Source organism: Electrophorus electricus, chromosome 14 (genome assembly GCF_041902795.1).
Source record: "Electrophorus electricus isolate QZ-2024a chromosome 14, ASM4190279v1, whole genome shotgun sequence".
Taxonomy (NCBI): Eukaryota; Metazoa; Chordata; class Actinopteri; order Gymnotiformes; family Gymnotidae; genus Electrophorus; species Electrophorus electricus.
In genome coordinates, this window is record NC_137510.1 from 24,590,001 (window position 1) to 24,603,919 (window position 13,919).

Consider the following 13,919-nt stretch of genomic DNA (forward strand, 5'->3'; position numbering starts at 1 on the left):
GCCAGTTTTTATCATGTTGTGACGATTCAGTCTGGCGTTGCCATTGTGGTGAACTGCCCGTGTGGCTGCGTGGTAATTTATGCTAGCCTCCCTCCTACTCTTCATCAGAGTTTAGTGACTGCTGACCAGTGAACCACTGCTGGCCGGATATTGTGGTGCGACTGACCGCTTTCCTTCCTGGCAGCACTATTGATGCGCGTAAATCTTCCGGCAGCACTGCTGTGACTTTCCCACTCACGCCGGTGTGACCTCTGCTGTCATGTCCCTGCTGCGCTGAGAGTGGTCTCCACCTAGATCATGTCCTCACAGTGGTCCTGTGCTTGGCTGCTGGTGAACTGATGGACAGGGTGGCGAACAGCAGACAAACTGCGTACTGTAGTAGATCCGTGCTCACGCCATTCAAGGAATATCCAGTGAGGAAGCGGCTTTTAATACCACCGGCGGCGGTGGTAGCTCAGTGGTTAAGGTACTTGTAGTGGGGTGATTGCTGGTTCAAGCCCTGCCACCGCCAACTTGCCACTGTTGGGCCCTTGAGCAAGAGCCTTAACTCTCAATTGCTAAAGTTGTACTCAGTCATAATTGTAAGTTGCTTTGGATAAAAGCATCAGGTAAATGTTCATCTATGTACTTATTCATTCATATTTGTAAAATGAGTGTGACATCCAAAACTCCACAAATTCCTTTTCATTAATCCATTATTGAAATTTGCAAAGAAGTCGCAAATTCTCAGCTGCGGTGGGAATAGAAATCAATTTGCCAAACTGATTACTTCAAACTGTCCGTGTCTATAAATCAAATGTTTGATTCAGCAGCTTATTTGTTAAAAGCACTGTGGTCCCGTTAAAACAGCCCCACTGAACTCGAACAATCATAGGTTGGAGCATATACTTTAATGTGTTTATAAATACATTATAAAAACAAAACTGATATTCATTCATTTGTTAATTTTGTGTGTGTGTTTAAGTATATATGACGGCTATATATTGATGGATTTTTTTTTCTTTATATCACTCGGTGTCCTTCACCTGTACATTATGTCAGTATCAGGTTCGAAGACAATATTTTTAGAACTACCAAAAGCCAAACTATAGTAATTAAATTTCTTTTTGTGTGTGCGTGTTTTACAACTAATTTATTTATTATGCAAAACATAGTGGGACATTGTGATATGCAAGATTACTTATTTTATTTTACTTTGTGTTACTAGGCTACGGAAAGTCCGTAACCACAGAAATATTTAACTTATGAATGACTCTTTAAAACGCTGAAGATCTTTAGACCACTATTGGGAATTTAGGTCATATGAGAAGTGTATTCACACCTCACACCCTTCACGCATGTTGATATCCTCCATGTACAAATACAACCATCTATTCCATTATAGTTATAAATGCACACGAGCCAGAAAATCTTCCTTCCATTATCTGGAAGAGATAAATGAGTGTATTTGCAGGTCCTTTATGAGTTAATACTGAGTAAAAGGTACATGTGGGAGAGAGCGTGAATAAACGAAAAAAAGACAGAGTCTGAACAAAAGCACACTTAAGGAGAGGAGACAGGAGACGCTCACTTAGAGACGGACCATCATCACCAGCGCCCATCATTCCTCTTTCTCCCCACCCTCCATCTCTCATCGCTGCTACTCCTCCCACTGTATCACAGCAGCAAAGGCAGGGCATGAAGGAGTAACTGTCATCTGACTCATTTAATGTATGAACTATCAAATGTGTGTGTGGGTGTGTGTGCTTGCAAGAAGCTCGCATCATGGGTGAAGGGCAGAAAGAATTAATGGAACTGTAAATCACTGACTCAACAAGTCTGAACATATTTAAAATAGATTTCACGTCTGTTCTATTGTAGATTGAAATGTAAATTTTATGCAAAGGTTAATATATCCCCTTTGAATTGCTGGAACCTTTTGGTGTCAGGTCATGTGCGGTAGCTTTTTGCTGTCGGATCACTTTCAGTCTCGTGTGGTCGCTCCTCTTTCGCACGTCCATCGAGACCTCACTGGAATCCAGATCCTCTTGAACTCAGGGCATGGCGCAGCAGAACTCCAGAAACTGCCAGAACACTGCGTATCACACGGACGCGGCGTCTCACATGAGCGTGCGTCAAACGTGGACCATGTATGCACGCGTCTGCCTCATTGGTCACCTCCCTGACCTTTTGTCTGTTCCCACCACTGTGTCAGTGTGGAACACAGTGACATGTTAAGACCTGCCCAGTGACCCAGTCATTGAAAACAAGCCCCTTCATGCTCCAGATATTTGCATTTTTTTTTTTTTATAGCACAGGCTACTCACCTGTGAGTAATGCGAAGTCATCGCTGCTGACATCAATGAGAGCCCAAGCGCCAAGAGACTTTATGCTTAGATATTATGGCAGCTTGCAGCTAACTGAATCAGAGCTAAATTATATTAATAAAGTTCGCGCCGTGTGTCGTTTGCAGTAACGTATCGCTCAAGAGCGGTGATGGAGTGGTCACGCGCTCGGCCGACTCAGCAGAGAGGTCAGTGAGGTGGCGTCGGGGTAAGGATCCGCTGACTGAAGACCGTGGAGTCCTGTTTGTGTGCCAGAATTTGAATACGCAAGCTCCATTTGACTGTACCTGTGCGTGAGTGTGTGTGAGATAGAAAGATGGATGAGATGTTCTGGTTCATCCCAGTCCATCCAGGAGCACGGGAGGGCCTCGCTGTCAAAACCCCCAAGGCTGAAATGGATGCCCGCAGGTGTTGGGCTCTACGTCAATAGTGTCAGTGGCCAAGGTCCTTGCTGTCAGAACAGACAAGGCCTGGTAAAACATGCACTTAGAGAAGAGACGGTGTCGGCTAGCGACAGAGCCGCTGTGTTCCAGGAGAACCCAGCAGAGGAAGAACTGTGAATGGAGCTGGCAACAGTAGCACGTTAAGATGAAAAGAGTCGAGGTACAAGAGGTAAGGATGAGGACACCCGTGAAACCCAAGAGAGAGCTACGGATGGGTCGGCGACAGGGAGGGTAAAGGGGGAGGGGCGAGGTAGAATCGCGGCAGGGAAGAAGAGTCAGAGGTAGAAGGAGAGAGCCGTCAGAGAGGGATGAAGGACGAGTGAGAGAACCGATGGAGATGAGAAATGGAGCGGAGAGACACAAAGACTGTTTGAACTGCAGCACTTCTGACTGGATGGCATACTGAGAGGAGGCTCAGCATGAGTGTGTGTGTGTGTGTGTGTGTGTGTGTGTATGTGTGTGTGTGTGTGTGTGTGTTATATGCTCGAGACTATATATGTGTGTTTTTGGCTGCTGACTCCAGACTTTCTTTGACGGGAACGGGCTTTTGAAGTTTTTACTGAGCTCCTGCAGCGTCTGCCTACGGAAAGCTGAAAGGGTCATAGCATGGATGACTTTGTTTTCTCTGGAATCATTCCGGATGGGCTTTAGGCAAAAAAAACCAAACCCTGCCTTCTTTTTGTTTCTCTTGCTCTCCAAAGAGCCTCGCGTAACAGTAATGTGCGTAAGCCTCCCAACATGGCGCACTACAGTAGGGCAGAGTGGAGTATCTTTTATATAAGACTTAAATTCAACATTTATGTTCCACAATCCAAATCAATTATGGAGAGTGATTCATGTTGCTATTATTATAACTGTCAGATTCACTTCTTACTTACAAAGATGAAGAAACAAATGAATTGCCAGCAATCTACTCCTTCCTTTGTCTGAGTCTCTCTCTTTCTCGCTTGATAATTACGATGGCTGATTTTCCGGTTTTCTTGCACTCATAAAACAGCTCTATAGACTGCCAAGTGTGCTGCAAATGCTCTCTCTACCCCCCCCCACCCCAACCTCCACCTCTCTCTCTCCACCTCTCTCTCTCTCCACCTCTCTCTCTCTCTCTCCCTCTCTCCACCTCTCTCTCTCTCCACCTCTCTCTCTCCACCTCTTTAACATTCTCTCCTTCTGTTCCTCTCCCCCCCCACACACACACGTGCGTACACACACACACACACACACACACACACACACACAAAATAAAAATGGTGAAAGCAAAAGGAGAGAGGTATAGCTGCTCTTAAGCGTGAATTGTTAAGAGCAGCGCTGCTTAACAGAGCTCCACACTACAACTACTACACTACACACATTTACCCATTAAAACCAGATTCAGGCCTAGCTGCCATAGTAGAAATATGGGACAGTTTTTATCACGATCTTTGCTGATCTCTGAAAGTCATAGTTCATAAGTCGGTTTGTGCATGTGTGTGCATGTGTGCTCATGCCTGCATGTATGTATATGAGGTATCAGATGTGTTTTTGGGTCTGCACAATTCCCCTGTGCTGCTATTTGGGCTCAAAGGTCACGATAGAGTGACCTCTAACTTGCTGGCAGTCTAATACTCGACACACGCTACCCTCATAAGGACCTTCTAGGCTTGCAAAAGAGACAGTGTGCCATGAACTGTTCCAACACCCACAAACATGATGCATAACCACGTAGCTCTTTCACTACCTACACTGTGTGGGACAAGTTCAGCCGTTCATAAAGTTGTTCCGAAAATAAAACACGCTCCTCAACCTGACCCCATGTTTATGGCCTAAAGATATCGAAGGCTGTAAAATGGATGGGAATTCCTTTAGGGCATTAGCCCTGCTAATAAAGCGTAATGTTTTGTTTTCCGTACCGGTCGTTAGTATCGCTGTGATGTGTGGCTGTGCTTTGTGCTGGATGGATGATGTTCTTTTTTGTGTCTCTTCTTATTTTGTGCTCCCAGGATGCTAATTGTCTAATTCTCTCCATTGTTCACAGCGCTGCCATTATTTTGATGTGCAGGCAGACCAGTCCCCCAGTCCATGCGAACAACTAAACGTGTGCTAATTGGCGCACCTGCTCAGACACTGCGCGCGCTTTTCAGTTAGCGATGGGACTCCTCAACGGAGAAGAAAAAGCAGGAGCCTCTTAGCCGTCCTTAGGATAGTGTACTCGTTAACGTTCCTGCTGCAATTTACGTACCAGCGTGTTGACAGACGCTAGCAGACACCTGTGTCCACCTGCGATGCGCATTCGAGCAGACAGGATATGGAACGGTGGTTTTATGGTTCAGGTTGCCATGTCACAATGCTGGCAGTCACCCGGCAGTCCAGGGATGAGAACAGGGTGTCATCCTGTCATGTCTTCTTATAAAACCAGGAAGAGACAAGGAAAGACATCTTAGACAGCAGCAACCACTCAAACAACCACGTCGGCCACTGGGGGGCAAGGCTACGGAGACGCGCTTCAGGTCCCGCACCCTCGTCGTGCTCTGAAGCTTAGTCATGTGGATGGATGGGGGGAAAATGTTTCCCTCCATTTTCGGATTCACCACTTCAAATGTCAAAATTGAAATTTGTGCTTTTGGCCAGATGTGTGAATGGGGCTGTCGTTTTGATCTTGACCTAAATGTATATGAATAGTGGTCCATGCTACAGCAGTGTCTGTGTGAGAAACCGTACAAGTGTTGGCAAGGTTCAGCTTGTAATGTCAAAACTTGTCCTACAGGGGGTGCTATAGGCAGCAGACGGCGTCTCCATGAGGAGCAGTAGAAGATGCCGGAACTGCCTGCGCTGCTGCTGTCGATTCACTTCCGCTTCCTGCTATTTACTGTGGTTACCATGCCGCCGTCTTCTCTAAGCCAGGCCCCTATCCTGTCCTCTGTGCGGATGGGTGAGTCACACAAAAATCACAGAAATCATCTTTGTCTAAACCAGTAAGAGGATTCCATGAGATTACAGATTATATTCTTTAGACCCTCATCAGTAGTTTATGATTTAATGTAACCATGTTGGAATAAGATAGACTCTCCCTCTATAGTGCCCTCCATAAATATTATGTTGTATATTCATAATTAAAGATGGGAACATAAATATCAAGCAGAATTAGCTATAAATAAATAAACAAATTAATCTTTGATGTTATTTCAGCTTTTGTGGGATTCCATAGCATTTGTCGTGTTAGTACATTATTATTTTAGGAACAATAGGGTTGTTTTTGTTTTGTTTAGTTTTGCATTTGCACTGTAGGCTATAACAGAAGTATGATCTTTTATTACTGACAAACCGAAACAGTATAACATAAACTGCAAAGACCTGCATATATTTACATAACCTCCACAGGCAAACTGATAGCATGCTAATTAGGTTCTCATGGACCTAAAGATCCTGGTAGAGAACCTCTTGACCTTTGGATGTAACGTGCGGTGGCCCGAGTGCCGCAGGGCGCGAGGCAGGGCGCACAGACTCCTCCAACGGGGACGAACATTTATTAACATTTAAAGACATAAAGGCACTCACACTTATCACAAACAAGAAACATGAAACAGTTAACGCTAAACAAACACGATACGCAAGAATACATCTAACCGAAACGCGTTACATCTAGACATTATGCCGGCAATAACCAACACCCTGCACACTTGGACACGGGTTTATAAACATAAAAACGAACGAGGTGCAGGTGTGGTTACAAACAAGACAGTCCTCCCACTGCACGTGGCGGGCCGAACCACGTGACTCGCGGGAGGCGAGCGTTCCGGGACGCTGGAAATAAGCCTGTATGCTCTGAGGTAAGATAGGGAGACAGCAGAGAGGTGAGGAAAGGAAGGAATTCTGCGTGAATGACGGTTCTGTCTAATGCAGCACGAGCTGGAAGTACTACTTTGATGTGAAGGCAGAGGTCAGACTGAACCGTGGGCCAGGACTTACGGATCCAGCATTGCCTTGGCCTGCCAGTTTCATCCTGAGCCTTTGGTCTTGGCTCGGGTCTTCCTACCACCATCAGAGCATTAAGCATGGGAGCACGTGACCCGAGCCACACTGGGTCTTCTCCCCCATCTCATGCGTTCTCCCTCTCCCGCCAGCGGCGATCCTGGATGACCATTCCGCTTGCGGGCGTGGAGAGCGCTTAGCTTTAGCACTGGCGCGTGAGAACATCAACAGCGTGATGGAGGGACCTGCTCGCACACGAGTGGAAGTAGACGTCTTCGAGCTGCAGAAAGATTCCCAGTATGAGACCACGGACACCAGTGAGTCGCACACACGCTCAGAACACACACAGACACACACGGTCCCGAAGAGAACAGATCAGGTGGCTTAGTAAAACGTGATTGTAAAAAAAAGAAAAAGAAAAAAGGAACTGATCAAGAGTCATTTGGGTCCTACTTTCTGTTAGTGTGCCAGATTCTGCCAAAGGGTGTGGTCTCTGTGATTGGCCCCGCCTCTAGTCCCGCCTCAGGCTCTACTGTCAGCCACATCTGTGGAGAGAAAGAGGTGAGCTGGTGTATCATTTAGTGATTGTTATTTTTCCTGATCTACAGTGTTTCGGGTTTCTGAACACTCTCCCACATTCCCTCTCTAAATTTTTCTCTCTGTCTCTCCCTTTTTCTTTCTCTTTTTTTATCTGTCCACCTCCAACTTTCATGCTCTATCTCTTGCTCACTCTCCTTGCTCACTCTTTTTCTGGATCCCTCACTCTCTCTCTCACTTGCTCACTCTTTCTCTCTCTCTCTGGGTCTCTCTCTCTATCTCTCTCTGTCTGGGTCTCTCTCTCTCTGGGTCTCTCTCTCTATCTCTCTCTCTCTGGGTATCTCTCTGTCTTTCTGTCTGTCTGTCTCTCTCTCTGGGTCTTGCTCTCTCTTTCTTGCTCACTCTCAGATCCCACATGTGAAGATTGGACCAGAGGAGACTCCACGGCTACCTTACCTGCGCTTTGCGTCCATCACCCTGTATCCTAGCAACGAGGATCTGAGCCTCGCCGTGGGAGCCATCCTACGCTCCTTCGGCTACCCATCAGCTAGTCTGGTCTGCGCCAAAGCCGAGTGTGAGTGTGTGATCTTTCCTGTCTCCATCAGCTGGTCTGGTCTGCCCAGAAGCAACACACAAGTCAAAGTGTCTCTCCAGCTGGATAACTGCAGTTCTTTTGTTATGCAGCTGGGAAGCACGAATACACTCCCCAACACTCAAATCACAAAGGCCACAGTAGTGGAGGATATTTGTACACCAGCTCCTCGTCCATAACACTTCGGAGTCGATCAGAGTCAGTCCTCTTCAGTTTGGACTGTGTGTACACAGGTGTGTCAGTGTCTGTGAGTCAGACATGCGGTGAAGGGCACACAGGAGTGTCAGTGTCTGTGAGTCAGACGTGGTGAAGGGCACACAGGGGTGTCAGTGTCTGTGAGCCAGACGTGGTAAAGGGCACACAGGTGTGTCAGTGTCTGTGAGTCAGACGTGGTGAAGGGCACACAGGGGTGTCAGTATCTGAGTCAGACGTAGTGAAGGGCACACAGGTGTGTCAGTGTCTGTGAGTCAGACATGGTGAAGGGCACACAGGTGTGTCAGTGCCTCATGTATGTGCTGAGGTTTGGGGCGTTGTTTCATGGCTCTGCACTGACCTAGTTGGCTGTGCTGTGGTTGCCATGGCAGCCGAGTATGTGCAACTTGCTGTTCATCATGCTCATTTAAAATGGCGGTAGTAGACAGAGAGAGAGAGAGAGAGAGAGAGAGAGAGAGAGAGAGAGAGAGAGAGAGAGAGAAGAGAGAGAGAGAGAGAGAGAGAGAGAGAGAGAGAGAGAGCGAGAGAGAGAGAGAGAGAGAGAGAGGCCGGTGCACCCTGCTTAACACTCTCTCTTTGTTCTGAGTATTCTGATCAGTGTCTGTGTGTGTATGCATGTGTGTGTATTTGCTGGAGTCACTGTTGGTAATTAATGAGAATATGTTCATATATTTTCTCATTAAGGGCTCATCATTAATTCGCCCTCTGATTGGACACACTTGCGATCACCTCTGGTGCTGTGCCTGTCTCTGCTAGTCCAAATCAACCCACCAGATCACAGCCTTCATACATCTGATTTACTTCAGTGGAAGGTGGCCACAATACTGGTCTAATACTAAAAAAATCAGAGGGGTTGGAGAGCAAATTTGGATGTTACAGGCACTATACAACTTAAATGTAAAACTGCATGAACAAATAATGAAATCAGTTAGTAGTCTTACCATGACAATGATGTGCAAATATGTATTTCCTTACACACCATGCTGATGTTACTCACCCTGTGTCCTAACATTGCATATACATTACCTAAGCAGTGTAGGAGTGCTGCTCATGAACAAATCATCCATCATCAGTGCCTGCCCTTGCTGAAAGGTTGAGGTTGAATGCAACAGTCCTCACAGCAAAGTTCCAACAATTAAAGTCTTCCCAGAAGAATAGAGGCAGTTACTGCAGCAGAGAGGGACAAACATAGGATACTCAGTGGAAACTGAGAACATTTAAAGCACTAACAATAGCTCAGTGCAATGGTGCTTAAAGGAGCAAAAAGTGGCAAAAATATTTATGAAAGTGATGAAATTTTTATTATTATTATTATTTTTTATATTTTTCTATAAAGTGCATTTCACATGAGATGATGAATCACATTTCTTTGTAGTCCTCAAATGAAACAATTTATGTAAAGCAGTTCCACCACACGAGGTGTCCATCTTTAAAACTGACTTAGTTTTAAACATCCAGGCCACTGAAACATCCAGGCCACTAGGTGTCAGTATAATGGCTGTTTCATAATGTGAAGAAGAGTCATTGGATAAAATAATTGCTCCTTTAACCTATGGGTTGCCATGGTAGCCAAGCGATGGCTTTCAAAATAAAAACCACACAAAATTAGTATAGTAGTGTTTTTGGCATTTTTGACAACAACTTTTCATAAGCCAATAAAACCATGTTGCCTTTGTAAGCTAAAACAGATGCTCCGCGTGAGTTGCAAAATTCAATGTTGATTAAACATTAAAGACGGGATTAAAACATATTTTAAAAAAGCAAAAACAGTAAAGCAACTAACAGCGGACTACACTGTATATCAGCAATCCGTGACTGTTCTCTGCCTACAAAGTCTACATATGCAGTGTTTGCTTGTCATAGAAGTCTGCCATCTTAAGCAGTAATCTCATATGAAAACATGTCTGTTCATTCTGTTCCACATTAATACAACTAACCCCATGATCTTATAGACATGCTTAATTTTTGTGTGGTTAGCAATGTAATTTTTGTTTGCACTTAGGGCCCTTTGTGAAGTAGCAAAGTAGCTAGCATATACTACAGTAATAAACTGTAGGAGGACCAGTAAGCAAGTGTTATAATACTTATTACTGAATGCCCCCGGTGATGAGAAACATGAATAAAATGTGTTGGAATATTTTTTAAAGGAAGGCTGAAATTGGTCAGATAGCTGGCCTGTTTCAAAACAATTACAGTCTTGATAGAGGACACATTCTGTCTAAAAATAGCATTACACAACCATAACAAAGGTATTCAGAAGAATTACTGACACTGTAGTTTTCTGTTTCTTTGGTGATCCAATAAATAAATAAATAAATAAAATATGAGAGCAATTTAAACTGACTTTTAAATTTCAGACTTTCCGGGGGAGGGGTTTCCGGGGGAGGGGTTTGCAGGGGGAGGGCATCCCCTCACATCCTCCCTCAAATTGAGCCCTGCCTGATGAATCTGCATCTCCGACCTTGTATGAGGTTTCCGTTCTACTCTACATGACTCACCATGGGTGCGTATTACCCAGTGAGAGCTGCAGGGATTCTTGTTTACATCTGAAGGGAGGAAGGAGTGCAGCGGGTCGTCAGCTTCAAACACTTGCTGCTCTGTTGGAGGGCAGAAAATTCCGCTGGAGGGCAAGTAAAAGCAGCAGGAGTGCCTTCCAGTGGTCTCGTCCCATCCCACATTAACACCACTGCTCACTCCCCTAATTCCTTGTCTTTAACACACCCATGTAAGGGCAATGTAAGGGCAAATATATGTAAGGGCAAATAAACTTTGCTTAAGTTTAAAATGTCTTTGCCTGTGTTACTGAATATCTGTCTGTGCTAAATAATAAAGAACACTGTAGCAAAGGTGCTCTTAGGAAGTAGAAGCTGACTTTCTAAAGAACTAAAAATCATATCCTTTCAATGTGGATCTTTCTGAAGGGATGTCTCCGGGGAAAGTGTTTGATGTGGCGACTGTCCATCGGTCTTGCAGTGTGTTCTGTGTTTGATGTTAAAACAGCATCAGTACAAGATGCTGGGGTGAAGAGGGATCAATAGAAAAGTGAGTCGTGGTCATGAAGGCTCCGGCCCGAGCTCAGAGAAGCTCCAGCTTTTGGCCTGTCAAGCTATGGCTTCTGTGGCATGCTGGAGGATCTGTCTGTGGTTCCTTCTGCACTCTCATCACCATGTAATGGAGAAGGGGAGAGAGACAGAGGTTTATTAATACTAAAACTACCATGTAATCATGGAGGTGTCAGAGATGGAGAGAGCAAGAAATTGAGGGAGAGAAAGAGAGAAAGAGAGAAACTGGGATGTGGAGGGTTATTAATGCTCGAACTAAGATGAAATCACAGAGGGGTCGAAGATAGAGAGCAAGAGAGGAGCCGAGCTGAGAGATGGAATGAAAAGCACTAATAGGTGAAAGACAGAGCGAGTGAAATCCAGGGAGAAAGTGAGAAAAAGTGTTTGGGGGAGTTGCTGAGAGGAGCAGTGAGTGGACGAGCGAGGGGGGCGCTGAGAGAGCTAGTAAGAGAATGAGAGCGTGTACGTTAGCATTGATTCCGTTCCTCCCTGAAACTAATTAAAGTTTGGCACTGGGTTCACTGGCTCTCTCTCCATACACACGGTCCCACGAGAAGCCAAATACTTATTTACATTTAGTACACACGTACACATGTACACACACACACACACACACGCATGCATACACACACACACACACACATTCTCTCTCAGAATCTTTAACCCCATCTGCACCTGTCCACAGGTCTGTTGCGTCTGGAGGAGCTGGTGAGACGTTTCCTGATCTCCAGGGAAACACTGTCAGTGCGCATGCTAGATGATGACCTCGACCCCACCTCCTTACTGAAGGAAATTCGTGACGATAAGGTTGCTACGATCATCATTGATGCCAACGCCTCTGTGTCTTACATGATTCTGAAGAAGGTACACGCCATCCATGCATGCATGAACACATGCACACACACAGACACACTGACACACGCCTCTCCATGTATTACTTGTGAGGACCTCTTAGTGTTGCTAAATCTGGCCTTTGCAAATAATGAAGTGCCTGCAGCCAGGATGGAAACACTTAATGAAATATGCATAAACACACACACACACACAAACACACACACTCACACAAATACAAACATTCATACATGCACATATTGCAAAGTGGTGCAGGTTTGGGTGGTTCTGTTTGCCTTTTGCTGCATTGTGGCTGTATAAATGCAAAAGCTAATGCATTTAAATAGAGCTTGGTGAGAATACCTTTGTTCTTCTCTCTCTCTCTCCCCCTGAACTTTCTGATTTACTCGTAGGATAATTCAGCTTGTTCCATTTTAGGTCTTCCATTGTGCTCGCACTTTCATAGGCTTGGAAGATGCACTGTATATATCACTGATGAAGCAGACCCGGTTGGATCTGCGGCTCTTTGCGCTTCGCCGTGCCGTCCTTTTCAGTGGGTCTGGATTTCCCTCTTCTAATCTCTTTCTCTTGCTTCATTTCCAGGCATCTGAGTTGGGGATGACATCGGCGTTTTACAAGTACATTCTCACCACCATGGTAAGACAGTTGTACCACGTGCTTCCCCTGAATTTTGCAGCCCTGCTTACATCCCGTGTCTGCATAGCATTCGTTGCCTGTGAGCACACTTCAAAGTTCCCACACTCCCAACTAGCCCAGTATATCTAAACCCATTGTACAGCATTCAGCATGATGTGTATTGGATCGTGTGTGTGTGTGTGTGTGTGTGTGTGTGTAGGACTTTCCCTTGCTGTGGCTGGATGATGTAGTTGATGGGCATTCCAACATTGTGGGCTTCTCCATGTTCAACATCACTCACCCGTTTTACCTGGAGTTTATCAGGAGCCTTAATCTGTCCTGGAGAGAGGGCTGTGACCTTAACCCATACCCGGGGCCTGCGGTAAAGCCTGTGTGCATCAATCTCCTTCTCACGCACACACACGCACACACACGCACGCACGCACGCACGCACACACACACACTCATGCATTTGCTTACCTTAAAAGGAGGTATATCACATTTAATGCGTTCACACCCTTTTGCTTTATTTATATATAAATGGCAACAAGTAAAAGGGTGTGAATGCATTAAATGTGATATATATATATATATATATATAGGCAATTAAATTTAGACTGATGGGTGTATATATATATATATATATATATATATGGATATGGGTATATACAGATATCTAAAGAAATGTTTTTGCTTGTTCAGTATTTAAAAAATACAATTTTGGTTAAAAGCAATTCAATATGTCTGATGTGGTTTGCCTGCTCTTGTGAGCTACGCCGTCCCCGGCTTTCTCTGGTTTTCTGACGTAGGATGTTTATGTCCTGAAACCGTATGAAAACCACCGTGCTCTCACACACCCGTGTGCACGCTGTGCGCAGCTGTCATCGGCGCTGATGTTCGACGCGGTGCACGTAGTGGCGAGCGCGGTGCAGGAGCTGAACAGGAGTCAGGAGATCGGCGTGAAGCCGCTCAGTTGCTCCTCCCCGCAGATCTGGCAGCACGGGACGAGCCTCATGAACTACCTGCGCATGGTCAGTGGGCGTGTCCCGGTGACTCTCACCTCTGTGGCCTGGGGGCGGGGCTTCACCTGGCTCACCCTTTCCCTGTCTCTCAGGTGGAGTATGATGGCTTAACGGGCCACGTCGAGTTTAACAGCAAAGGCCAGAGGACCAACTACACGCTACATATTCTGGAGAAGCATAAAACCGGCCACAAAGAGGTGACACGCGGACACACGCGAAATTTACAAAGAAGATTCACGGTTCTCTTTTTACTCTTGTGTTTTTGACGGGTATTTTTGGATCTATGGTCTTTATTTTTATGGGCATATCGCAAG

At 45.4% G+C, this 13,919-nt stretch overlaps 1 protein-coding gene across 5 annotated transcripts in view; it reads left to right on the forward strand.

Moving 5' to 3' along the window:
* The window catches only part of grik5 (glutamate receptor, ionotropic, kainate 5), a 57,097-nt gene that overhangs the window by 25,921 nt on the left and 17,257 nt on the right, over positions 1-13,919 (forward strand). For 3 of the 5 annotated variants that reach the window (XM_081696331.1, XM_081696333.1, XM_081696332.1), the window contains 9 exons: positions 5,508-5,672; positions 6,865-7,029; positions 7,176-7,273; positions 7,658-7,823; positions 11,802-11,980; positions 12,551-12,604; positions 12,804-12,965; positions 13,393-13,614; positions 13,698-13,802. In XM_081696331.1, the coding sequence (XP_081552457.1) occupies positions 5,555-5,672; positions 6,865-7,029; positions 7,176-7,273; positions 7,658-7,823; positions 11,802-11,980; positions 12,551-12,604; positions 12,804-12,965; positions 13,393-13,614; positions 13,698-13,802 (1,269 nt within the window). In that variant the 5' untranslated portion in view covers positions 5,508-5,554. Of the gene's footprint in view, positions 1-5,507; positions 5,673-6,864; positions 7,030-7,175; positions 7,274-7,657; positions 7,824-11,801; positions 11,981-12,550; positions 12,605-12,803; positions 12,975-13,392; positions 13,615-13,697; positions 13,803-13,919 lie in introns of all 5 variants that reach the window. The other 2 variants (XM_081696334.1, XM_081696335.1) reach the window with 2 other exon arrangements.